This window comes from Haliaeetus albicilla, chromosome 21 (assembly GCF_947461875.1).
Source record: "Haliaeetus albicilla chromosome 21, bHalAlb1.1, whole genome shotgun sequence".
NCBI classification, from domain to species: Eukaryota; Metazoa; Chordata; class Aves; order Accipitriformes; family Accipitridae; genus Haliaeetus; species Haliaeetus albicilla.
The window spans coordinates 18,886,465-18,913,606 of record NC_091503.1 but is presented as its reverse complement, the minus strand read 5'-3'; the positions used below and the strand labels follow the sequence as shown (position 1 = coordinate 18,913,606).

The 27,142-nt window shown below is 43.2% G+C and overlaps 1 protein-coding gene and 1 long non-coding RNA gene across 3 annotated transcripts; one reads left to right on the top strand and one right to left on the bottom strand.

The window, feature by feature from the left end:
* The first annotated feature begins 301 nt into the window (after positions 1-301).
* Positions 302-9,215, top strand: LOC104319089 (uncharacterized). The gene is made up of 7 exons (XM_069809131.1): positions 302-518; positions 1,341-1,539; positions 2,719-2,815; positions 3,059-3,142; positions 5,517-5,618; positions 8,349-8,436; positions 8,640-9,215. Exons 1-7 carry the CDS (start codon positions 499-501, stop codon positions 8,695-8,697), a joined length of 648 nt encoding a protein of 215 aa, XP_069665232.1. The 5' UTR covers positions 302-498; the 3' UTR covers positions 8,698-9,215.
* A 339-nt stretch (positions 9,216-9,554) lies between these two features.
* LOC138690326 (uncharacterized) lies at positions 9,555-14,712 on the bottom strand. 2 transcript variants are annotated; one of them, XR_011329158.1, is made up of 4 exons: positions 14,390-14,712; positions 13,827-13,943; positions 11,435-11,609; positions 9,555-9,812 (listed from the first exon to the last, which is right to left on the bottom strand). It is a non-coding gene; the product is annotated as an uncharacterized lncRNA (long non-coding RNA). The 2 variants fall into 2 exon arrangements; XR_011329157.1 differs by lacking the exon at positions 14,390-14,712 and having other exon boundaries at positions 13,827-14,228.
* Between the last annotated feature and the right edge of the window lie 12,430 nt (positions 14,713-27,142).

Genomic DNA, 27,142 nt, shown 5'->3' with positions numbered 1-27,142 from the left:
GAATATTTGTCATGCTGATAGAATGCCACCCATCTGTTTTGCACTTAACCAAAAAGTGAATTCCTGACCTTCTTTGTGGGAACAGAGTTTTATCCTAAGTCTTATTACAAATACGAAGCAGGAAAAACAAAGTTGAACTGGAGAGAACAAGGTCAAATAGCTGTACTAAATGTTCTCTTTATTTCTTTTAAAGTAAGGCATTTTAGTGTTGTTTTCTGCACTACTGGAGTATTAGTCATTATTTCTTTTGTCTTCAAAGAGTAATTGGAATTATGCTTTATTCTGATTCACTTTAGTAATAATCTGTTCCTCCTTATTTGTGTAGCAAAAGAAAAGCTAGAGAAAATCAGAAAGAACATTGAAGCAAATCTGGAGACAGGAATGCAGGCTGTCTTAGGGATGTAAAATAGGATATAACTTCAGCTCATCTCTGTGTATGCTCTGACACTGAGACAAAGTGAGCATCATCAGTGCTGTTACGAGATTGTTCATGTGGCAATGGTAGTATTCTCTTGGAGGTGGGTGTCCATATTTATCTTCTGTAACTGTTTCCCTTATTTAGACAAATTATCACAACCCCTTGTCTGAATATTCAGTGTAGTTGATTTATATGAGCTTAGTTTAATTCAACATTAGAGGGGTTTCCACTGTACTGTAGTTTGAACTTATACGGCTTTTAACTTTAATAACACCCCAAATGTTTGTGGACACAAACACAGGCAAATAATATAGGACTTCAAACAGTTTGTAGACTTGGCAGGAAAGGTACTGAATCAGATTTTTAATTGATAACAAGGCTCCCATAGCAAATATAGGACTTGGACAATTGTCTTATTTAAGCTTATACTTTGTAAAGTGTTTTCACTTGTAAAGTGTTATGTCTATTTTCTAGTGCTTATCTTATGTCTGTTCTTGACAAAAAGGGCTGCCACTACTAAAACAGATTTCATTGTTTGAATTTTTCAATACATGAGCTCATGGCCACGGGCATCACAATTGCAAAAGCAGACTCTCATGAGCACCAAGAAAAATCCAGTCTGCACATAATTTCAAGAATTAAAAAGCAAAAATTCCACAATTTTGTTTCTAAGGTTTAGACTTAGAATATTGAACATTTAACTGCCTGTGTAGTAACAAGACTCACGTGTGTGTCACGAGACTCGGAACAATTTGTGAACTGGAGACAGAGAAGATGAGTCCTAACAGCTTTTAAGGTGAAATACAGAAACAGTACTGAGAGGAGAATTCGTATTTTCTATACCTTGAGTGAATGCTCAGCTACTAATCAGTACTTGGCAATTTTTATTTTGTTGTTTCCATGTGCACATCTTTCTTTTCAGCATGTTTTCCATGCCAGTTTTCAGGGAACTGCTTAGAATGATAGAGGGGAGGCAGCAGTGCAGAGAGAGAGGAGATGTCAGCAGTGAGAAAGCTCTTCCTGTGTCAGAAAGGGTGAGCGTGCGTGACACCGGTAGAGTAGATGGAACCATGGCTGCAAGAAACAACAGCCTAGTGAGCAGCATCCCAGCCGAGCCCCAGGTGAGTTCAGCAGCTCCTGCAGCTGTGGATTTCTTCCAGTTTTCCTCCTTCCCCTCTTGGGGAACCCCAGTGCTGGATTACAAAGCAGGGCCCAGTGAAACTTGAACCTCATAGCCATTACACAGCTTGAAAAGAAAAGGGAACCCCATCCAGTATAGCTTAGATCTGTGTTGGTTGTGGTACTTTACAGGGAGATGGGAGATCTCTATTTAAACCGCTTAGGCCCACAAGGGAATTAAACTGCTCTCCACTTTCTGACCATTAGGCTAATTTATAAAGATGGGAAAATTTGAAATGCAGCTAGAGAAAGGTGCATTTTGCAGAAAGCACAGGCCTCAGATGTTTTGTGCCTTCTGTTATGAAGAGGAACTGAAGCCTCTCAGCTCAGGGACCTGGCTGGAGGAGTGCTCATTCTTTCTGTATGATTAAATGTCCGTGGGAGGTAAGTGCATAGACAACTGCAACAAATCATGCAGCACCATTTACGTGAAGAAAAACAGTTTCAGCACTTGAAAAGAGTTTACCTTTGTAGACAGTTATAAACATCTCTCCACATTTTTTCCAGATTAACAAAAATGCAAAACATTTTCTTTACAAGATGTTTTCCATCTCCCACTGTTGTGTAACTTCTACAGTATAAGACTCCTGTTTCTGTTGCACTAGCTGTGCTTGTAATTTGAAGATTATAGAAATCCTCTACATCTTCCATAAAAGGGCTATACTGAAATTACTGATCAAAGCTAGAAGCAGCCTGTAGGCTGCCCAGAGTTGTAGCTCATGCCACAACAAAAACCAACCCCAAATTCTCAGCTGTACCCCATACCCCCACTTCTGCAACAGGACGAGGATGGATTGGGTGCACACAAACGCAGTTGTGAGTGAGCTTTGCCCCTCACTGAACAAGCACACAAAACATCGTCTGCACTGAAGTCTTCTCCTCATTTGTAGGCACCCGGGCTTGCTCGGGCATCTTCGATACCCCCCACCAGGGTCGGGGGAGTTACCCGCAGCTCTGGAGGTAGCTGGGAGGGCACCAACCCCCTTTTTTTTTTCTTTTTTTTCTTTTTTTTTCCCGGGACGGACCCTACCTTGCCTTTTAGGGTTTTTGTTTTGTTTTGGTGTTTTTTGGTTTTGGGGTTGGGTTGTGGTTTTATTTTTTCCTTCCTTCTCTGAGAACAGCCGGAAAAGGGAAGTTTTGGGCGGTGCGTGGCTCCCTCACCTCCCCTTCCGCAGCCTGCTCCGCCCCGGGCTGCCGTGGAGTGGGTCCGCCGGGCAGGTGAGTGCTGCCAGCCTACCCTCGGGGGGGGGACACGACGGACACCGAAGTCTGCCCCGCCATCGCCAGGGCTGCATTCCCAACAAATCGGGTTTCATTTCTTGGACTCGGTTTAGGGCTTAGGCTTTAGGCAGGCCTTGCTCGTGGAAAAGCGCCCCCCCCCCCCCCCCCGGTAAAATGCTCTTATTTTTCTTCCCCTGAAAAATTCAAAGATACTGATCGTAACCCCAACTTCTCTTCCAGTTTTCAGCATGGCAGTGGACTGGCTCGGCTTTGGCTACGCCGCCCTGGTGGCATCAGGAGGGCTCATTGGCTATGTAAAAGCAGGTACGGTGCGGGAAGGTGCTTGTATCTCCCGTCGTCTCCCCCCACTCCCCAAGAACTTTGTGAGCTGGGCGGCTTTTTTTGAAAGCCGCCTATGTCGAAGCTCGCGCAGATGTAAAGTTTATCAGTTTGTGCCACGTGCTGATAACTTGCTGCTGTTGGGGTGTGGTGCTTTGGGCTGATAAACCCGGTCAGCTTTCTGGTGGATGCTGATATCCTGGCTCTGCATTGTGCTCTTTGGGTGAACTGTCATGAGTTTGCTTCAGAAAGGCTTTTTCCCTGCTATTTTAAATACAGGCATTCTATAAATGTTCTGTATCTTCAAATGACATAAATCACGTTTTTTTTTTTCCTTAGAGATTTATTCTCATTTTAATATTTGATGGTAACAGTATACTGCAAGTTGCAGAGAGTTTTCAGAAGGATCCTTTCTCCAAGTAGAGCTGAACAATGCAAATCAGTCCTTAAACTTGTTCCTTTTCTGGCCTCTGCATCATAAGCTTACCCTCTGACCTACTGCTTTCATTTCCTGACCTTTTTCTGAGTTTGCCCTCCTATAGACAGAACTGTGGATTCATCCCCGCTGCAATACTGTCCCTTTCAGCTCCAAAAATCCCTAAGCCATCTTAGCATGTGTGATATGAAGGTGCATTGCTGAAGTCAGTAAGAATCTTACAAGTGCATTTGACTACATAGATGCTAATGCCTGTTCCATTCTATTTTCTATTGGCTTGATTTATCCTTTGGACTGCGAGTGGAGTTTATGTCAGGAAGGACAATACTGAGAACTTAAGTAACTATTTGCATATGTATTTCTCTGAGGCCATTATGAAATGGTAGGTGTCTGTCTTATCCTGTGGTCCCAGATGGGAGGACATGGTCATGCTGAGGCAACGGAATCCAGGTCACAGGATTTTTGAAGGGGGAACAGGAACTTGTATGGTGACTTCTAGGGAGGAGGGTGTGGGGAAGCCATCATATCCTTACTAATAGCTTGGAGAAATCAAAAGAAAATGGAACTTTCATCATAGAGCTAAGATGGTGGTGATCTGTTCTTTTACAACTGGGTCTATTTACCCACACAGATAGTGGTCAGCGGTAGGTGCCTTGGGAAGAATATGAGAACAGGGCAAGCAAAGAGTGATTGATTGATTGATTGATTGGCTTTTCTCTCTTCGTTTGATAAGTTCTCTGAGTCCCAATGTTTTGAGATTCGGGAACTTCTTGAGCCAGAGGTGGTGTGGTTGTCTTAGTAAGTATATGTGTCATAGCTGCTTAAATAATGCCTTGAGGTAAAATTCAAGGATATGATGGCCATTTCTTGGCTCCCAGGCTTGTGGAAAGAATTGTAGCTACCACATGTTCGTTAAACTGTAAGCAGACACTTACTAGAGTGTGCACCTTTTCCTTGCACATGTACAAGAACATCTGGTGCTTTCTATCATCTTCATCTCTTGCTTTTTATACCAAAAGCCGGATCTGAAGCAATGTTACAGCTGCCTTGTTGATGACTGAAAAATTATTACTTTATGGTAGCAATATACGAACCTCCTGTAACATTGAGAGGAGATCTTTATCAGCTTAGCTTTGCAATCTCAAGTCTTTAACAGGTGACCCAATAAATGGAATATATAAACACCTTCAGTAGCATTAAGTCCTGAATTCTCCGTTAGCCTTATTGAGGGCATTCACCACTCACAGTGGTCATGCCACTTCATTACTTGATGTAATCTATAAATCACCAGTTTGGATGTGGTATCCTTTATCTTCTGGTATCTTGGGATTATCATTTATGCTGCATACTTGATCCAAAGTTCATGTGAGTCCAGGGAACCTTCTTCCAAAGTCTGCGGTTACCTTTGGATCAGATCTCAGGGGCACTTAAGGGATATGACGTCTCTTATTCAACTCCGCTCTCTTCTTTGGCAACTGTTTATTTGTCTGAATGCCCTCCTGCCCAGTTCAGTTCACGTGTCCTTTTTCTGATCTTAAACCCTTACTATTTAATCCATCTACTTCACTGCCTCTCAAGAAATTCTGGTATTACTGTGTTGAAACAACATGCTTCGGTTTGCACAGAAAACACCAATTCTTTTGCTTTTCTCACTATTCTTTCCATCATAAATATACTAATGGCTTTACTGTTACAGAATTAAATACTAATGCTATTGGTATCTTATGCAAGAGTATTTGAATGTGTTTCTTGCTGCAGATCAGCATGGTCTTAATCTTAAAAGAGAAAAAACGTCTCTAATCTGCTTTATGACAATGAATGTCCATCTTTTTTTGTTACTGTTGGTGTTTTACAAAACAGATAAGCTGATAAGCAAGTTTATTTCTGAGTTTCTAATAAATTCATTATCTTTTACTTATTCAGGTAGTGTCCCGTCGCTAGCTGCTGGCCTTGTCTTTGGCAGTTTGGCTGGAATGGGTGCCTATCAGCTCTCACAGAATCCAAATAATGTTTGGATTTCTCTGAGTAAGTAATGTAAAATTTTAATTAGAAGGGATTATATTTACACTAAAATAACTGGATAGTTAAATTGAGTACCTAAAAGTCTTTGCAGAAGAGTTAAACTGATGGTGTTATAAATCTCCTTTCAATCCCATCTTTAAACTTGTATTTTAGTGAAATGTTAGCATTACTTAATTATTTTTATAAAGAATGTAGTGAGAATGCATATTAAAAACTGCTTGTCTTGGTGTGTCTTCCTCAGTGATTTCTCACTACATTGCAGCATCCCTTTTGCAAGAAGTATAAAGTGCTCTGGGTGATAGTTCAAACGTACATGTTTATTCCTTTTCTACAACCAGAGAGGACAATATCTGTTATTTATCATTAGAGTTTGTCTTCTGAACATCAAAAACCCTACAGCTTGTGGAGGAAAATGTGTGCTAAGATTAAGTGAAACTTATGTGGTTTGAAAAAAAAAAAATCAAACCAAATACCATTATTTCACATTCTTCAGCAAAATAAAAATCAAATAAGAATTTTGTGTTTAAAAACTTGTATGTAGTGTGGTGTGAATCTCCAAAATGCAATTTTTGTCTTTCTGCCATTTACTATATAGTGCTCAGGGTTGCAATCAAGTTGGGATGGTTATCACCTATCATTTTAACCTGTGCATGCCTAAAGCTCATGCCAGTTGCAAAATAACATGACTTGAACTTTTCTCATTCACCAGGAAGTTAGGATACCTTGCAGTTGAAGCAGGCTGAGAAAATATATGTAGATAATTCCTGTAGCTCCACTGATGCCTGACACTTGTTAGGCTGCTATATCTCAGATACTTGCGAGCGTGTGTTTTATGTAATCCTTTGGCCAGTATTTGGGTTAGTAGTATTGTCTCCCCTCCATTCCTGATCTGTAGAAGACATCAGTGCATGACAGTTCCCTAGCACTAGCTATGTTTCGGTCCCCAGGCTTTGCTGAATTGGTGGCTGCCACCATGCATCTGTCTCATACTGGCGTGTTTGAAGGATCATAGTGCAAGGGAAGTGCTAGTAAATTGATGTCTGACCTTTGTGTGTCCTCTTTTTGGCTGGATCTTACTTTCAGCATCCTTCGGGAGGCTGGAGCATTTCAGGAAGCGTGACTCCCCTGCAGACTGCCCATATCCGTAGCAGGTTATTTTATTATTGCTGAAACTGGCAGAGACTGTGATTGGCTTATTTTTATATATGACAAAATATGTGGAATTACAAAGGTGTTTCATGCCTGGGGAAATTGAACAGCGAAGCAAGCTTCAGTAATGCTGTTTCTTCTTCTCAGAACTGGAGCTTGCCTTCTCCCTGACTTTGAGAAGCTAACTGTGGAGCGTCACTGCTTAGTCAGTGCTTAAAGAGCTGCCACTGACTATGGCATTTGTTCACTGAAGCAGTGGCATAGCATCAAGCTCTTTGATATGTGAAAGTCAGAATTGAAAAGGGAAGGTCCAGCGTTTCTCTCCACCTCAGCTTTGTCTATAGTGCAGTCCACTTCCACATCGACCAGATAGGTCAAAAGCTGTGCGTGGTCAAGCCTAAATAACTGGAATAAACTGCAAATACAGCAAGCTTAAGAGGAGTGAGACAAAGGTTTTTCCCAAATGTGAGAGACAGTTGGATACGTTTCTGTAATTCAGTAGTATATGGAGTCTTTTCCTCCTTTTCATGCTTTAAAGTTTTTGGCAAAGGTGCGTTCTACTCCTGTTTTAGACAAAATTACATTTAGTGAGGTGTGCATATTTTGAAGATTGGCTACTGATCAGAGCTTGAGGCATTTGAATACTGAAATATTTTAGTTCTTTGTTGTGTGTTAGACTGTGGTCCCAGTCTCTGTATGAGACTGCTAGATGTCAGTGACAATATTTAGGGTGATGTTAGGGAGGAAGGATGCCATGGCTAGGACTGAAGATGAGCAGGGTCCTGCAGGACCAGTCGTCCCATAGAAGCAATAGTAGAAGATAAAAAGAGTGGTTGCAACAACATGTTGCGTGTAGCTGTTACCACTGGGTAGCAGATACGTGCTAAGGCTGAGCATTTCATCAGTATGTTTTCATTATAGTTTTCTTAGTATTCAGTTTTTCTTTGAGATACAGTGTTCCAGGGATTGCCCTTTCTTCTTTACTGGCTCACTGAAAGTACCTGGCTCCTGTCTCTATGCCAAGTGGTCAGGGTCAGTAATTTTAACTCTCTGATCTTAGTGGAAGGTGGTGCAGGGCTGAAATGAATTGATAATGCTTAGAACTTACATAGCACACTTCCCTTTTGAAGGCTTTTGTAAACATAAACTAGTTAATTCTCAGAACATTACTACAAGTTAGACGCAAAAATGCTTTCTCCTTTTTACAAGAAGTGGGGGAATTATGTGCACAGATTTAGTGATTTGCCTGTGCATAGGGAAGGAGCAAGTTCCAGAACAGTGTAGCATAGATTATTTCCAGTCTCCAAAGCAGCACATTTTGACAAAGAAATTTGAGGATTGTCTGCAGAAGCATATGGAATGCACTGTCTGCTAGAACTTGATTTAGAATATTTACTCTTCACATACTGAGGCATTCCAAAGTTTACACAATTTATTGACTCTTTTAGTCCATCACGTGAAGTAACCCTGTTTCACCTTTGACTTGATGCTAATACTTCTCTCTGTTCTGTTAGTTTTGAATTGTAGCATCTCTCTCACATGCATGCATCTCTGCTGACTGAAGTGTATAATCTCTCATTTAAGTTACATCTGGAACACTGACTGCCATCATGGGAACAAGATTTTACAACTCTGGAAAATTCATGCCTGCAGGGCTAATTGCTGGTGTCAGGTACAACACAATATACCTTTTTTTTTTTTTTTTTTTTTAACCTCCTATGTGTGATTTCTTATTTCCTTAATTAAACTGAGATGGAGTGAATCGTGTTTTGTGTATCTTTTTTGTTTCCATGCTCCAGTTACAGGGGAAGTATTTGAAAATGAATTGACAAATTATTATTGTTGTTTAATTCTATGTTTTTCCCCCTTATACAGTTTGCTAATGGTTGGAAGATTAGCACTGAAGATGGTGGAAAAGCCCCATGATAAGTAACTGTTCATTTTACAGTTTAATATCTGGATAAGGAAACCTAATAATGAAGTTGCATGAATGCAGAAGCAAGAAGATGAAACAATTTTCTATATAAAGACAATTTTTCTCCTTTTTTTATATAAGGGGGAGTGGAATGATGGGACAGTTTACATACAAGGTGTTGTTTGTTTCAATGATCTGGTAGAGCTATTATTGTGCAGTGAGAAACTGGTCCTGGGTTTGATTTTTTCCAGACACATTTCAGTGTATTTTAAGGTTTCCAGGTTTTATATTCCAAAATATACTGCTGACATATATGAAGCAGAGAGGACCTGTAATTAAGAAAGTATCCACAAAGAGGCATCAGGAGTAATTGGCTAAATACAACAGTGTATCTCACTGTTATTACAGTACACTTTACCTGTTGCATTCTGAGTTGATACACCCTGTCTGTATAACACCAAACAGGTCTTAGCTTTTTATTGTGAATGATGCTAAAACGTTGCTTTTGTACAAGTAAAATCTGTTACAAACCTTTATTTGGCATGTTTTTGTATCCTTTCGGGGGGGGGCTAGGGGCTTTTTGGCTTTTTTTACCTTCTTGTTTTCTTCTCAGTGGAAGTCTTTGCAGTGAACTGTTAGTATCCAAGTGCTGTCTTTTAATGATATTTAAAAATCACTTTTTAAATGGAAGGGCAGAATATTAAATTAGGGGTCTTCATTAACACTTCATTAAAACAGTTATTATAAAGGAACTTACTCTGTGGGTTAATTAAGCAAGATCTGTGCTAGGCTAAATGAACAGTTGAATGTGATCTGGCCAAAGAACTGTATAACTAGCATAAAATAACATTAACACTGTGTAATTCTGATCTTACAGGCTTATTTGACAATAGAACATATCAGCATTTTGTTTTTATCACTTAGGGAAGTGGCTGTCCCTCTTCAAATCTGTCTTTACTAGGAAACCTTGGAGTCAGGAGAGTTCCTGGTTCTGCTGTGGTGCCTGAGGACTGAAGTGTGGAAGAGGCATCAGTGGCATCTGGTGCCTTTGTTGACACTCCAATCTTGATCACTTCTCCTGCACTCAGTCTCCCAGCTCTATTAGTGCAGGCACAGCTAATGTGGGCTTAGCACTGTGACAGAAGGGAGATGCAAGAAACGTGTGAAAGAAAACCCTTTATCAACTTACTCTGTAGTGATATATGATTATTGATAAGCTAGGATTCTTACAGTGTGTAACTCATATTTTAAAGTGATATTTTATGTAGTCACTATTTAAGATTTTACTTTGGGACCTCTATACTGTTGATTATATCAAAACTTTGTCAACTGCATAACATTATTATGGCAAAGCAGGTTTAAATTAACTTACATCTTACACACTTCCCATTTTGTAGTGCTTGAAGGAATTTGTAACAATTCTCTCAAACTACATAAAGCAAATACTAAACTACATAATTGCTCCATTTCATTGGTCACTTCAAAACTTGTATTTCCTCTTCTGAAAATGGCATTTAACAGTGCTGAGCCAGAGTGACATTTCCATTGTTGTGAATCAATGGAAACCCATATGGTAGTAGATTGAAAGTTGCCATAGTAGAAAGTAGTAATTACAAGCAGTTCTATAGATATTGGGCCAGTTTTGCTGTGTGTTACTAATTCTCTTAGAAAAAGTTATAAAATTAATTCCAGGTTTTTGAACATATTGCATATTGTAACACTTCTTGTTTCCAGGCACTTAAGCTGTAAATAACCTGATCTGTACAGGATGGATCTGCAGGGAGCAACACTAAAAACATGTAAAAGCATGTCTGAAATTCTAGTCTCGGCTAAATCATAGGCTCTTTTGACCATGCTGTAAGCAAAATCCAACAGAAGTTTTGTAATTACCTTTATATATTTTAAATCGCTGTAAGTAATTGAATAGAAGATTCCATCCCTGCTATAGAATTTTCTAGAGCCTTTCAAGAATTAAAGACATTAATATCCTTTCTCCAGACTGCCTGTGCTTTTAGGCTGATTGTTAGATAATCCTACAAGTTTCCTTCCTATTTTTATTGTGTAGGATTTGGTGGGGGTTTTCCACAGAGGGTGGTCTCTATGTGAATTGAGATTATTACTTTTGCATTGAATTTGCTGTGGCCATGCCATAGCTTCAGTGGAACTTCATGCTGTGAGTCAGCTTGTGTATGGATGTAATGTTTGGAAAGAATGGTATAGTTATTTTTAGGAAATGAACTGTTAAAATAATTCTTAAATTAAGGCTACTCAGTTCAAAGCACACTCTGAAAATAAAAATGTTAGATTAATATTACTTATAGTGTCAGCTGTCAGCATGAGCTGAAATGAGTACTGATTTTTTAACGAGGCACAGGAACAGGAAACTAATTTTACAATACACAGACTGGGTCACTGGGATTCAACAACTGAGAGTTTAATCATGTCTCCAGAACTCAAATACATTATATTGATGACAGAAGAAGAGAGCTTGGGTTATCAAATCCTCATTTTCCAGAGTGAAGACCCAGGCCCTTTATTCCACCTGTTGCTGTCACATCTACAGTTCCTGGTGGAAGCTGGGTGGCAATAGAAAATGTCAAGCATTTCACCCCTCTCTTGAGGGACTCACTCAAGACTAGAGGAGGGAATTTCCTATTCACTTTGGTAGATAAATGATCTCTTTAAAGTAGGAGCTTGCCCTAGACTTTGTAAGGCGGATGTATAAGCATACCTGTCTTTAATAGCAGTTGCTTACCCTAAGTCCTGGAAAACAGGAGATGTTGGGCTCCCTTCAGTTCCCACTCTGGATGTGTTCAAGCTCCCTTCCCTGGAGAGTGCTCTGTGCCTCAGGCCATGGGATATTCCACAGGGAGAATATTGCCTGGGGAAGCCGCACTGCAGCAGAGAAGAGAGTGCAGAGTTCCTGGGACCTGTGGGAACAGAAGCAGCTATTTTTTTTTAGTCTTCTTTTAAAGCTAAATAGTAACTGGCAAAAATACAGAAACATCGTGAAGCTGAGAAATTGAACCCAGGTTCCTCTTTGCTGAGGTGGAAAACCCATGGGACAATCTCAATTTCACCTATGCTGTGTGTTTACTTCTGGCTAACCCTAGGTTCTTTCCCATCCAGGATCTTGTCTGTCATGTCCCAGTTGCTCACACTGAAGCAGTACCAGGCATGTACAGGCTGGGAATGTTACAAATCACTCAGTGGAGATCTGAGCAAAGGTTTTGAGGGGGTCAAAATCTTGTATGCTTGAGTGCCTTGATTGTGCCTTAGTCCTCACAGGTGCAGCACTGAGACCTCTAATACAGCAATAATGTACTGAGGCTCAATTGCAGCATCGAGTTGAGGGGAGGAAAAGCAGTCTTTTTACTCAGCCATTGATAGATGTCACACCCTAAGCTGTTCTTTCAGTTAATGTGACATTTCCAGGTAGCAAAATCTCTTTAATTTAGTGCAAATCTATAGTATAGTGTAAGAATATAAGTAATGTTACACTGGTAGTACAGACAACTGTCTTTTACACACTAGCAAAGGAGAATGAGAGGAGGATGGAAAATGTTTCAAGCGAAATGGTTTAGAAGGGAAGTAGTCATGTGCTGTCCTACTTTATCAGTTGTTCAAAGAATATAGTACATGACTGTTTTTAATGCAAAGCGTATCCCCTAGCTCTTCTTCTCCTGCAGGCTTCAAAAGTGCAATTTGTCATGTCCCAGTTCTGTCAGTCATTGTGCTGGGAGCTGTTGGTACTGCGTCATCCCCGGCTGAGGGTCAGTCCGTGCTGAAACTAATATGGCCTGAAGTATTACACAATTATCCTTTTGTGGTGTTAAAATTGCTGGCTTCTTGGCGTTATAGTCATGCTTTCTGACTGCACAGTTTAATCACCTGGAAAAATGGGAGGGGAAAAAAAGGTCAGGAAAACCTCCAGGCAGTTATGACAGAAGGAGGAAAGTCTTTGTTCCTTCAGAATCCCTACAAGTAAAAATGGCAAAATGTTGTGTCAGTAATGGCACAGAGATACACGGCACACATCTCCTCTCCTGATTCCTTGAAATGCCGCGCTGGAGCAGATCAAAATGCTTAGGGTTTTGTGCCGTATCCCCAGCTCAGTCCAGTGCACAAGTGATTTTGGGTGTTCATTTTAGTCTTGCACTTCTCTTCTGAACCTATGAAATGGGGATAATGTTTTCTGTATCCCTTCCCTGTCTGTCTGCTACATTGCTGTCTGATACAGTGCATGGCATAACATGTTCCCCGCCCCAGAAGCAAGAATTGGTAGGTCTGATACTGTTGTATTGCTGGTCGTTAATACAGTCTGTCTGTGTTTTAATTTAATACTCTTTTAAAAAATACCTAATGAGAAAAATTATGGTAGGACAAATGTCTATTTCCCTTCTTTCATTTCATTAAATGTTACTATTTGCATAGTATTTTGAGATCCTGTCCTGCAAGTACTGTAACAAAGTTGAATTGAGTTTTAGTGTGAATACTTAGAATCACAGAATATCCTGAGTTGGAAGGGATCCACGAGGATCATTGAGTCCAACTGCTGACCCCACACTGGGCAACTGAAAAGTGAACCCATGTATCTAAGAGTGTTGTACAAATGCTTATTGAGCACCCACAAGCTTGGGGCCATGACGGCTTCCCTGGGAGCTTGTTCCAGTGCTTGACCACCTCCTCAGTGAAGAACACTCTCTTTCTTTCCCTTTTTCCCCTTATTTTTTTCTCTTTTCTCTTTTCTCTTGTTCTATTTTCCTCTTTTTTAGTTTTTCTTTCTTCTTTTTCCTTTTCCTTCTTTCCTTTTTTCTTTTTCCTTTTTCTTTTTTCTTTTTTATTCCTTTTTTCTTTTCCTCTTTTTCCTCTTTTTCCTCTTTTTCCTCTTTTTCCTCTTTTTCCTCTTTTTCCTCTTTTTCCTCTTTCTTTTTCCTCTTTTCCTCTTTCTTTTTCCTCTTTTTCTCCCCCCCTTGTTTGTTTGCCGGGCAGTGGCTGCCGGCGCTGGAGATGCGGAGGGTCCGGCGGGGCTCTGCGGCGCGCCGAGCCGAGAGGGGGCGGCAGTGCCGCTCCGAAGCGGCTGCCGCTCCGCCCGGGAAGCTGGCAAGAGGTGGGGGCAAGGATAAATAACAACGAACAGTGCTTACCTGCTGCTAATTGGGGGTTTACCCACTTGTAGTTATCCGGCCGGCAGCGCCAAATACGTTCCTCTGCTCGCTCAGCCCATTATGAGTGTCCGCTTCTTTATTGACCTTTGCACCGGCCTGAGGAATGAAAGGAAATGATCGAGGGGCAAAAGGCTTCCTTCTCTCACCAAGCATACCACGCAATCCCAAATTAGTGCTGCTGAGGAGCTGATAATAATCGCATGAAGAATGAAAATCAAAAGCTTCTGCCACTCCTCCTACACCCTCCTGAAGGAAATCTCTCCCTATCTGTCTTGGAAGATCAGGCCAGCCTTTCTCAGCGTGTTTACAGCAAGAAATAAAGCCTGCAGGTTGTCAGCCTGAATCACAGCAGAGGGGATGTAGCAGGATAGGCCTCCTTCTCTAAGCACTTTTAAGAAACACATAAATGTTACAGTTTTGTAAGCTATTGCAGTATATAGATAATGAGGGAGAGGATGTTGGATATGTTTCTTTGGAGGTAATGCTCTTTTAGCAGTGGTATAACAATAGGAAGTAGCTGGGATCAAATTATCTGCTGTTACCTGAAGGCATCCCATCGGTAGGAGAGTTATTGGATGCGCTGAAATTCCTTCTCGCTCCTCCATTCCCCAATAAACCTGCGTGCAACTTCCTCTGGGGATGGGCCAAGTATTGCTCTATTAGTATGCAGCACCACAGCCAGCAGGGCAGGGAAAGTACACACCAGGAGGAGAGAAAAATAGATGAAAAGCAGCGGGAGCAAAGTAAACGCTTTAAATTCTGGACTGAAATTTCCCTCCACTGAGATTCCCACTGGTCTGTGGGGTCGTGACAAGGCCTAAAATATTCTGAGGTGAGAGTGGGGTTGGTCCACTTACCAAAGTTCTGTTTTCAAAACAAAAATTAAGCCTAAACTGGGAGATAGGGGAAATTGTTTTGTGATGGGAGTACGAACCCAAGAATCACAATGATGGGCACAGAGTGACAATCCTAAAATCCTCTGAAAGTATCCTAAGCCATAAAGCTGTTGTGAAAATGATCTTTCTGGTTCTCTGGGTAGTTACATATCCCTGGTGTTTAGCAGTGTGCTGGATGCTCCACTCGGCGTTGCATTCATCCTATACCCAGCAACACCTTCAGTTCCCAGACGCCACCTCACCTGGCATCCCTGCAGCATTTACATCGGCTGAGGGACTCTCACCAGGTTTTCTCCTCCATGTGCCACTACTGTCTCATCCCTGCCAAACAATAAGGACTCCCTGTTCAACTTACTCTTATAAATATAATCTTTATAATTTTTTTATATCTAAATTAATTTATTTATGTGAAGAACAGCTAGTTTAGCAGCCGATTCCTCAGGCAGCACAGAGTCCCTGAGCAACAGCAGACCCAGCTTCAGCTACGTCCTTCTCACAGCCAGCTGTGCATTCAACACACACATTCGTGCATGTGCACAGCAACAGACAGGAAGTTACCATGAAGGCACAGAAGTTTTATTTACACTTTTTTTTTAAGCGTTTTGTTCGCTTGTGTATGTTTTTGGTATTTATCAGTGGATAGAACATTTATTTCTGTATATCCCATTGCCATAGTGTCAAGCAAGCAAATTACTCCTGATAGTCAATGATAAAAGGCTATAGACTTTCTGAGACAGAGGTGGCAGCAGCCTGCAATTATTCCTGTTCCTCTCAGCTGTCAACCATCAGAGTACCAGCTTCTCTAGGGAATGGTGTGTTGCACAGAGGCAGAAAATAGCCATAGATTTTGTTAGAAGTATTTGATTTATAGAATATATCCCATAGGATGCCCTTCAGTATCAGGATTTTCAAGAGTATTCCTTGCATGTGAGCATTAACTGTATGGTGTCACCTATAGACACTCAGCCTCCTTTAGACAAGCATGCCTGCAAAAGACCTGCTAAAAGAGGATGTTAAAGGCATTCAAATCCTTCCCTATCAACCGTAAACAGGGTGTGGTGCATATGTTAAAAATGCAGCAAGAAAGAGGAGGTAACTATTTAAACAACCATGTTAAGTAAGACCTGATTAGTGCTAATCAGGAGCACTTTGCCCTAGGAGCAGTAAGTGTACGTAGAAGAGGTTTGGGGGAAGAAGGGTAGGAGAGGTCAGCCTACTATTAATTGCATCTTGTTTAGCTGGGTCACTGCAGTTGACCTCATTCACAACTTTAATTGACATCTTGGTTTAAAATTCAAGATGGCAACACCATGCAAGATTTATGCTTGCTCAGAGTCATGCTGTCTTCATTAGTCTCTCATTCTTTATCAAGCATGTATTTCATATGCAGCTGAACATTTAAATTCAGCTGTGGCATTACCCAGAGGTAGAGTGAATCTTGTATTGCCATGACCTGTCTAGTGCTGGGTGCTGCACTTCCACTTCATCCAGAAAATGTGAAGATGGGGTACATCCCTGTTTCCATCGAATCTGAGGGGAAATAAGATTGTGCGGCACCTTTGGGAGCAAGGGAAAAAATTAAAAGATGGGTGGTTAACTAAAAAAAAAAGGAAGAGTGAAACATCTGAAGTGTTTTGAAGATGTTGCCCTGGACGAAGGTTTCCAAGGTTATTCTGAGGTGTGGCAGGGCTAAGTGTTGCTGACCCGAGGCATGCTGTGCCAGCTGACCCACCTGAGTTTTCGTCCTTCCATCTTTAGTTTTCCGCTTTTCAACAGAGAGATCTGACTGTGGTTGGCAGTGATTCTATTTGCAGATCTTGCCAAAAAACCTCTCAGAAATCCAAGTATTTCCCTACAGAGGACAATGTAAGGGGAAGGTACTTTTGTGTTAATTTGTCCTGAGGTTGCTCTGAAATTTATGGAAGAGGAGAAAACTGAAGCAATAAGCTTTTCCTTTAGGTGCCTCTAGAGGCAATACTGATTCAGGCTTAGTTTAATCACCATGCCTGGGTAAACTAATATTCACTAATCCACTCACAATTTTTTTTTTAAAGGAGATGCACTTGTCAGATGCTCTCTCTGAAGACAAGGGGGTCCAAGGCACCCTTCACCCAACCACCCTGAGTGAAGGGGTGCAAACTGGGGCAGGCTGGGATCCCAACATCTCGGAGTCAATGTCCCTTTTCCTCTCCATCAGGAAAGTTTCCTAATCCCCGGGAGTTGCTTCTGGAAGGGAAATGAGGCTCTGCGTGGCTTTGGCTTTTGAGCAAGACTGACAGGATAAGTCATCAGTAATTTTAGGCTGAAGTTCCCAACTGCACTCATCTGCGCCCACGGCAGAGCCAGGAGAGGGGGCAGAGTGGCTGTTCGCCCCCACATAGTTAAAGACATTGCAGAGCTGCTTTAAGGCAGGTTGGCTACTCGCAGCTTGCAGGGATTGGGGGGCCAGCCGAGAATGAAAGCAAGTGCCATCTGGCATTGGTTACACCTTTCCAGCCCCTCATACCTGTTAGGCACCAGCTGTGGTCTTTACTGTGCCAGAGGAGCTCTCCTTTCCCTTTGTATATCCTGTCTCCTGCAGAGGGATCAGACCAAGTTTTAAAAAATGTCATCTTCTTGGAGGAATACTCTCATAGCCTCTTCTGGAAAGTCAGTATTTTTTATTTTCTGGCTTCCCAGAGAACTGAGGTTCATATGGTCATGCCATGTCCATCCAGCAATTCCCCTTTCTGCCAAAAGTTTTGAACTTTCTGTCACCTTCAGCTGAATTTCCCAGAGAGGTAAAAGTTTCAGCAGCTTCAGTTCTTTTAAGATTTTTGAAAACTGTTAGCTGAATAGAGTAGAGGGAAAATTCAGCAGAGTCTGACATCTGCCAACCACCCAAGCATCATTCTTACGGCCCCTGACCAGTCACACCACATGTAGTCTCCTGGTGGGAAGGCAGGGACAGAGAAAGGGCAGAACATTTTGGTGGGATCTGGACTGGGGCATGAAGGCACAGGAAGGTATTACACAGGAGGGGCATGGGGAACACAGGGAGCCAGGCTTTGTTAGTCCTGCTGCTGATGGGGAAGTAGAAGAAAGACTGTAGATAGGCTTTGAGGATTATCAACACATTTACACCAAGAAAAGTGACTTTATAGTGCTAGGATATAATCTTCTGTTGCTCTAGTGTTAATGTTATCATAGCAGAGTAGGGGCTAGAGCTCCTGGTGGAGAGGGAAGTGCCAACGTGCTTGGTGCTGTATAGGCCCTCACCCAGAGGTCCTTCACCCTGCGGAGACCCAGGGGATGGAAACCTCAGCCTAGAGTTCAGATCTTCACTGACTGATTTTGAAATTGTTGTTAAGGCATTTATTTCCAGATCTGGAAAGAACGAAGCACAATTTTGCACCTGGGTGAGTCCTGTGAAGTCCTTTTGCACCTGAGAAGACCTGAGCTGGAAGAATTGGCCTTTCGAAAGGAAATTGCGATGACTGTGGTGTGTTGGGGAAAGATGACTTTTTTGTGCAAGCCTTAACTTTCCTCGAAGACAGTCTCAGAGGAGGCAATAGGGCTATACAGCATTTATTTACAGTGCTCTGATGTTCATTTCTGCAGGTGTTTGTCAGGGATGCTTTTGGGTGAGAAACTAGCAAAATGTTGAGATACTGAACAGGGAACATTTCTGGTCTTGTGAATGGAAAGAGTCCTGGCTAGGGATTGAAGGGAAAATGGTGCAGCACAGTAAGGGACATTTCCTGGCTCACTGTGAATTCTGGACTAGCTGGCTGGAAGGGTAGGTGGCCAGGGACCCAGGTATGGAAGTGGACGTAAGTCTGGGCTGGATGTGCATCTGTCCTCTGCATCGGGGAGCTGGAGGCACTGGTGACCCAAGGGGTCCCAGCCAACTCTGCATGTGTGTGTGTGCGTATCTGCACACGAGGCAACTGGAGGTGAGAGGATCCAGTGCCAGTTGCTGGGCAGGCTGAGTGTCTATGGGCAGCTACCAGAGGGATCCACATTGTATTCATACATTTTATATATATATATATACACACATATGTAAAATATACATATATATTTCCCACTAGACCTTCATCCTGATCAGGCTGAAAGGGGAACAGGATGAGGCTGTCGGTGCTGCGTGTGTTTGCGCAAATGCTGAGTGTTTCCATATTGATCAGTGTGGCTGGCTATATATATTTGTATGTACATACATGGTATATACCTGTGTTTGTGTGTGTGCCTACTGGGAATGTATTCTCAGCTGTGTTACGGGTTGTACCTGGGGGATTGGAGCTGCGGTGGCATCACCTCTCTCGGGCTGCCGGATCCAGCAACCCCTAACTAAACCCCCTGACCCTGCTGGAGGGTACCTGCAGGGCGCTGCGGCTCCCCATCTTTGGATTTGGGCCAAAATGGCTGTGTCTCAGTTGTGCAGCAGGCAGGCTCCAAAACAAAACCCATGTCCCATGCTCACTTAGGGCAGTGGGCACAGAGAAAATACTCCTTCTGTTGCTCTATGTGCCCAAATCCTTCATCCTGTTTCCCGGTTTCCTTACTCACTGATCCGTGTCCTTGCAATGCATGTGAGCAGAATATATATCTACGATGAACATTTGCTTTACACTTCTGAAACACAAGAATTACCAATTGTATCAATAAGTAAAAATAATCTGCTTTTTGTCTGGAGTGAATTTTTCTAAATGCTAAAGTGCGCTAGAAATATGGCTTTGGATGGAAATCCTGACCCTTTGTTGTTCCTCATCTCAAAAGCCTTTCTCATATAAACCTGCAACAAAGTGCAGAAGTGCCAGCAATCTGTCTCTGGCAATAAATGAAATTCAGGTGACAAAATCAAATATAGTTTCTTTCTTCAGAATCACAAGATGATATGATGGGTGCAGCACAGTGGAGCCACTGTAATGCGCTATAAACTTAAACAAAAGGTGATGTGGGGGAAAAAGTAAAGGTGGCTTTGTTCGGGTTATGCACTTAGTGAAAAATGAATACCAATAAGCTTTCTTTTGCCAGGTTTGATCACATTTTAGATTTGCAGCTGAATTGCTATATATACATTGCTACCAAGGCCGCAGCTGACCCCAAATGTTAATGCAATGTAGCTAAAACGGAATCTGGCTGTGGGACAGAATGGGCTGAATTTGGAAATGGAGATTATAACTCACCTCTGCCCATTCCTTCCCCCCGCTGCCCTTTAGTTAATTGTTGCCCATGTTAATGTAGGCAGGCCTCTTTCCCAAAGAAGGAGCAAAGTGGTAGCTTGCAGAAAAATCAGTCTTGTGCTCTTTGAACATTTATGCTTTTCTTATGTAGTCTTTTATATCTGTAGTTTGGTGACTTGCACTGGCCAGACATGTAACTAGGGCTACACGTGTGTGTAAGGTTGTGCACAGCTGGAGCCCTGCCAACTAAACAGCCAGGCAAAGGGCACCCACTCACCAAAACACAGGAGGAGGCCGGGCGAACTTGCCGTCAAACTCCTCGGTGTGGTGCAGGGCACCGAGTGATGGGGAGGAGGAGCTGCAGAGTTAGAGCTCGCTCCCCAAATGCAAGTCTTGCGGGCCACGCATTGGGTCCTGCACACTGCGGCTCAAAACCCTCAAGTCTGGGCAATTGCTCTCCCAGACAAAGTGTCAGCCCTAAAACCTTCCCAGGGCAGCGATACACAGGGGCTGGATGGATGGTACCCCATCTGGCTGCACCGGGCTGCTTCTGGGGTGTACCACCGTCCCCAGTGTCACCCTGGTCACCTCGGCCACCCCTGCTCAGGACAATCAATTTTTTGGTCCCTACTCAGAACAAATACAGAGGATTCAGCCTTTCACAGGGAGGAGGTACGGCTGACAGCAGGCTGCTCTCACCAGAGCAATTAACTAAAATTAATTAAATTAATACAGAGCAATTAGCGTTGCCACCTTCCTGAAGCCTGCTGTTGCATGACCTGTCTGTAGGTAGGATGTCCCCCACTTCTCTTGGGAAAATAGTGTCTGGGAGTGCATTGCCCCTGCCAGAGTGATCCAAACCAATGTGCTCATTAGGGGAAAGGAAGGGAAAGATGGTTATTTAGAGGAGGCCAGTGCTTAGGTAGCCTATACAAAGACCCTAAATCATCCAGTCCTGAAGCAATGTCAATTTCCTGCAGTACTTCTGAAAGCAAACAGGTTCCTAAATATTCCCAGCCGTTATCCCTCGTTATTTTTGCCGTCATTGTGAATACCTGTGCAATTCAAGGTAGTCACACTTTCCTCCTCCAAAGCGCTCCATTACAGAGGATGGGGGGAAAAAAACCAGTACTATGCAAAATGCAGCCCCAGCAGCCCAGTGAGGCAGGGCGGTGTTGTGCAGAAGGAGGAAGGGGCTGACGGCTTGCTCGAGGCTTGGGCTGGCTGTGAGACGCCGTCCAGGCTGGCGGGTACGGCCACCGAGCGAGACTCGCCCCGTGACGAAATGGCAAGTGGACCTCAGCGACCGCAAGCGTGCAGCGCCTGTTCGTGGTGCAGCTGGGCTTCTTGCCCTGCTTGTGAGCCAGTCGCTGCCGTCTCCACGCGTTGGTTTGAAGTGTTTCTCCACCGTTCCCCACAGGGAGCAAAAAATGCAAAAAGATTTCATAAAAATGGAAGGGAGGGAAGTAAAGGAGCAAGGTGCAAAACCCACCCTGGCTGGCCAGTTCAGCCCTGCAGTGGAGACCTGCCCTGAAAAAGGAACCAACTAAACCCAACCAACTGAAGTCGTGAAATTCTATGTTCAGGCTGAGCCTTTGCGTTTTAAACGTTTGCTGGGGTGCTTGGGGGGAAGGGGAACGAAGAGAGATGCTGAAGCTGCAGCTGCCCGGCTCTCAGAGGAAGACACTGATGTAAGCATTTTCAATGCAGTTTGTTTGTATTTTCCCTAATGTGACTGTATTATATATACAAGGATATACACTATATTTTAAGGAAGCGTATCTCTGAGGAGAATTAGAAAAGCATTTACTTAACAAATCATGTCTGTTTCTCAAGTAAATCTCTGATCTAAGGCAAGGAACCATACATATTTAAACTTGGAAGTTGTTTTTCTGTGTATGACTAACACAGATTTCTAATGTATATGGTGTCGCTTCTCCTGCTAGCTGCAACCTGCTTCATAACTTGGAAGGGAAATTTCAGTGCTGTCTATTGAACTGTGACAGAGACAAAGGAAATTTTAGAGGACAAATGAAGGATGCTCTCGAAAACCAGGGCTGTTAATTGGTACTCTGCTCTGTATTGATCTCACTCTTCTGCTTCTGAATTTGACTGAGTTTCTACAACCCCAGCCCAGGCAGATTGCCATTAAAGAGTTTTTGTCTGCATTAACGCAGCAGTATTAAACCCTCTGTGGTTCTGATATCCACCTTCTGAAACACCTTTGCTTTTCCTTTTTCCACCAGAGATGACCATCCAGCAGACTTTCTGTCATTCCATGCCCTGCCCTAAAATCACAGGAATTTGCCCATCCAACTGGTCTATTAAAAATCGTCCAGCATTCCCTGAAAAAAACACCCATATGGCTTGCAAAGCATCGCTTAGTCTTTTTGCACTTTTCTGTTTCATTCTGCAGAATTGCTGATAGTGTTGTAGCTTCAAGTTTCTCCACATTAATTACAATGATATTTTTCAGTCTTTTCCTGCCAACCAAGCTGCTGGCTTTCGATCAGAAATCACATGTGTGCTAGAAAGAAGCAGTGGATTGCCATCAGCTGGCTCCCGTCTGTTTTGCCATGGAAGGAAGGGTGAGGTGCACGGCACAGGGCTTCTGCGACTGGGGAGAGAAAAGGTTTAAGATACACAAGGTATATGAAAGTAAGTGGTAAATGGGGGCTTAAAACCCCAATAACCAAACCCAGGTGCCCCTGTTTATACAATATTGGACTTGAACAGAGTAGAAATTGTTTCTATCTCTGGATTCACTGCTGAGCTGAGGCTGACCGTAGACTGCCCACCTTCCTGCACCTCAGTGTCCCCGTATGTGAATTGGAGATAAAGATGCCAGACTCCCTTGTAAAGTGCTCTGGGACCTGCTAATGAAAAGCAGTAGGCATTATGTGAACACAAAATGCCTTATTTGTTGTGATGTGGCATCTTATACAGTCAGCCCTATGGGCACATTCAAAATTATTTCTGTGGAGTAAGAAGGCACTAATATATACGTAACAAATAGCTGAAGAAGCAGTCAGAGATAAGTAAAGATTAACACAGCTCCCACTAGCTTGACTGAAAAGAGGCGTCACATGTAGCCTGTTGGAGCACAGCCTGCACACCAGATGAATTACGGATACAGGGACATGCAGAGGGGCCATTCAACAGGGACGGCCAAGCCTTTCTGCAGATGAAGCAAGATCCATGCTGAGGGCTGTCATGTTTCTCCCTAGGCGATTTTGGGTACAAAGATGCCCACATGTGCGACATAATGCCTCCTTGGTAGCCCCCAGGTTTCTGGAAAGCCGTGAGCATGTTGTGCGTGTGTCGTACAGATGGTGTTTGTGTGCTGGGTACGTGCGGTGCCACCAGCGAGTGTCAGACCTGCGGTGCGGCTGCACGGCGATGCTGTGCCCACGGATGGGAAAGGCTGCGCTTACCGAGCACCCAGGCCATACCTGGTCAGCTTCTACTGCCCAGGGAAGCCCAAAATGTCCAGATATAGCTCCCATGCAGAAACACCAACTGGTCTGCCAGATGACCTGGCAAGATGATCCTGGATAAAAGTAAAAACCTCCCTCAAATGCTGATTTGGCATGGTGTCCATGCAAAGGCAACAGGAGACATCCAGGCACCTTATCTGTGCCCTGGCCGTGGTTCCTCTTCACCTCCTGCAGTTATTTGGTTGTTGGTACCCTCTGGGCTCACTTCTCTCCAAAAGAAGGTTGGTTATGTGTCTATGAGCTGCCCACCTGGAAAAACAAGCTATTTTGGCCTTCACGGCCAAGGGAAGGGCTGAAGGGGTTTTGCCACATGGCTAAACCTCTGCTGGGGGTTTGGGACACTTTGGGGCTTCATGAGCTTTTCCTCAGTCGGGAGGGCTGAAAGGCTGCAGCATCGGGGCAGGGCCATGGCTGCGGGAGACGATGCAGCCCTCGCCCAGCCCTTGTGCACCTCTGCCAGCCCGTCACGACTGCTGCCCGACCCCTTCATGAAGGGGCATGAGCCCCGGGCCCCAATTTGCCTCTCGGGATCCTCTGGCGCTGCAAAGAGCTGGGGTTTTGATTTCGGGGGAAAGGGAGGAGAGCAGCCACGAGGCCACGAGGTTATCTCCAGCTCCTTTGCTCTTCCCCACATGCAGGTGTTGAAGATAGTTGCAGATCAAAGGAAGAGGAATACTTCAGGGAGGGAGGTTACCAAAATGCTCTGCGGTCCAGCTCACTGGCTGCAAACATTAAGCTCGCCTCTTTCCTAGGGGAATTTCAGGGAGTCCAGCTTTGTTTGGAAGGGAGGTTTGATAGGACTTGTGTGATGGATAGTGTGAAAAGTTTCCAGTAAGCAATTAAGAAGAGGGGGGGCATGGACTCTTTTAGCATTTTTCCATGACTATTCGGGTAACTGGAAGAGCTACTTGTGAAACTCTGAAGCAACAGTGCATTCGTGGAGAGACACAAGATGCCCCAAACAATTTGCTTCTGACAAAAGCTGTTCTGAGTTTTGCTCCCTGCAAACAAAAAGTGAGCAAATGCCAGACCAGTCATTCAAGTAATTCTACAGTTCAGAGCTTGTTCTGTGCCATCTTTTTCGGGCACCTCTTGTAAACAGAGTTTTTTTCCAGTTCCCTACTTTCCCTATCTTACTTGACATCTTCCTTTTCTAAGGCAGTAAATTCTGCTTCTCTCTTCTCTCTTGTCTCTCCCCTTCCCTTGTGTCTTCTGTGAAGAGCACAGAAATTTCCTCCACATATTGATTGGATGTTCCTGTGCCGGTATTTTCTGTTTTGTCTCAGGCAATCCAGCAGGCTTGCGTGATTAAAAGGTAATGCCTGTATGTGGTATGTATCTCTTCTACTGAGATTTTTCTATACCAGTATATTTGATAAGGCAAAGTTCTCCTAACCTTGAAGATGAACTGAATGTAAAAAAATTATCCATTTGAACCAGGCCTGCAGAAGTCAGTTGAAGGAGCACTAAAGAGTTACAGGCACAGAACCTGGCAAGATCACAGTTTTGCCATGCAAGCTGCAATTTGATTAATGTGGCAGCTGTTTGACGGGAAATTAAGACAGAGTTTTGAGAGTCATGAGAGGAAATTAGGCCATCTTATGCTTTTAAAGCTCTTTAAAACTCAGTAGTACTCCTCCTCCCCTGGAGGTTTATGAGCATGCAGACAACTTCTGTATTTAATCAAGAAAGCAAGCACAGCACAAAGGCTGAAAATGTTTTCCAGGGGCAGCAGGACTCAATCTTCATCTGGTAACAGACTAGAAATCTTGGTTTCTGGAAATCTTGACCTCAGCATCTTGGTTTGCACGGTCCAAATCCTCAGTCGTGTATCTTGCTTTATCCGGTGGTGAGGTCTGATTTAGAAGCACTCCACAGCATCGAGCACTGAATGTGGCCTGACTGGCACCTCTGGCAGTCTCCTTGACCTCAGAGGGATCTCTCAGTAGGTTGGACTGTCTGTCCAGAATGAATCTTGGCTCCCTCCAGGAGAGGGAAGTAGTCAATGTGTCTGAACTATGTGGAAAAGAAGGTCCCATGGTATGAATCTTCCATTTCCCCTTGTGGAAACAGGGTGGTTCTAATCAATGTGTTACAAAAAAACCGAGAAACCTCTTTCCTGTGAATGATCAACATAAGCCGGCTGTGCGACAAGTCTAATTCAAGAGGAATAAACTTGGAGTCAGTCAGCAGTGTTGAGCATGCCTTGGAAGCTTCTTGGTGTTAATGAAGGTTTCACTGGGATTTTAAGATGTTAAAACTGTGCTTTTCTACCAGATGTGGGAATGCAAAATTAATGCAGACACAATAACCGTGGCCCAGTGGAGAGGTTTTGGGCTGGAACTCAGAAGATCTGGTTTCTGTTTTGGGATGTGCTGATTATGACATGGGAAAACACTCTGTGCTAGATTTAGGAGAGTTTAATATTTTTGGCAGTCACAAAATCCAGTTTTATCTTTCTGTGCTCCCAACCTTTCGGTGCGCTTAGCTTTCTAATGGTTGAGTCCCCAGCATCAAAGCTTTTTAACCTCCAGTCTGGAAACGACTAACGGTCTGTAAGATATCAGAAGATGATCTGTGGAAGCACCACAATTTAAAAACAAAATTAAATTATCACCAATGACAGCATGAACAGACAGAATGGGGAAAATACAAGTACTGAACACCCCTAATTGTATTTGGTTGCAAACAAAAGCTACTGTGGTGACTGCACAGAATAGCCTTTTGATCTGCTTCCTGAAAGATGTAAGTTGCTCTGGATTTGAGAAGCGTCGCTTTCAATGCACAGCTTTTTGGTGCTGTCCATGCAGCCAAACATACACATCTCTGACAGAGCTGCTTGTCTTGTGTTTAAATGCCACCACCATGTCCATGGTGCTTCCCAACCTGTTCTGCATCTGGAGTCAAAGTTCACCTCACCTCCCGCCCAGCAAATCCGGAGATGACCGGTGTTTTCCCTCTTATGCACGAACTCTGCAGTAAAGGCATTAGTTCAAGTTGTAAAAGAATCAAATTCAATGCCCCCCATCTGCCCTGAGGGAATGTGGAATCTCGTCTCCCACCTTTTGGGAGGTTGTTCTTGCATTCAGGCTCCCGGCAGCTCTCAGCCTCTCTCTCCCAGCAGAGCCCTCCCACTCCCTATGGAGTATTTCCATCTCTCCTAAGCCAGCTACAAGCTTGCAGCTCACAGGAGAGGGCACTCGATTGTGAGGAGGAGGGGAGACCTGAGGTCCAGTCCTTGCTCAAATTAAAAGCTCAGTGTTGTAGTAACACACTTGCTAACAGTAAGTAAACTCCTGGAACAACTGCTTATTGAAGTGATGAACAAGGTTTTTTCACTTGCAGCCTTTACGGAAAGTGAGGAAAGCATATTTCCTTTATCTCAGTTTCTTCATTTTAGCTTGGTCAATGACTTGTTCATTAGAAATGAGAAATTAATTACAGGTTAAAAAAGCTGGAAATTTCTTTTTCCTACCCACCAGTCTATGAATAAACTGAGACACCAGGGCTGAGATCCACTTGTTCTAGGCTGTTTAAGCACTGGTTAACGGTTATTTCATGAACATCAGTTTTCTTTGTTTAATAATTCAGTTAACTTTAAATACAAAATGTATTTTGACACCTTCTTCTTCTTTCACATCCAAATAATTTAATGTGACTTCATTTGATAATGAAAACCAATACTGCCTTTTTGTATGTTATTATAGCCTAATTTCTATCCAAAGGCAATTCAACAT

Coding starts and splice junctions, on each gene's coding strand:
- LOC104319089 (XM_069809131.1), top strand. CDS start 499: ATGGTAGTATTCTCTTGGAG. Junction 2,816..3,058: donor GGAGTGGGTCCGCCGGGCAG/GTGAGTGCTGCC, acceptor CTTCTCTTCCAG/TTTTCAGCATGGCAGTGGAC. Junction 3,143..5,516: donor CATTGGCTATGTAAAAGCAG/GTACGGTGCGGG, acceptor TTACTTATTCAG/GTAGTGTCCCGTCGCTAGCT.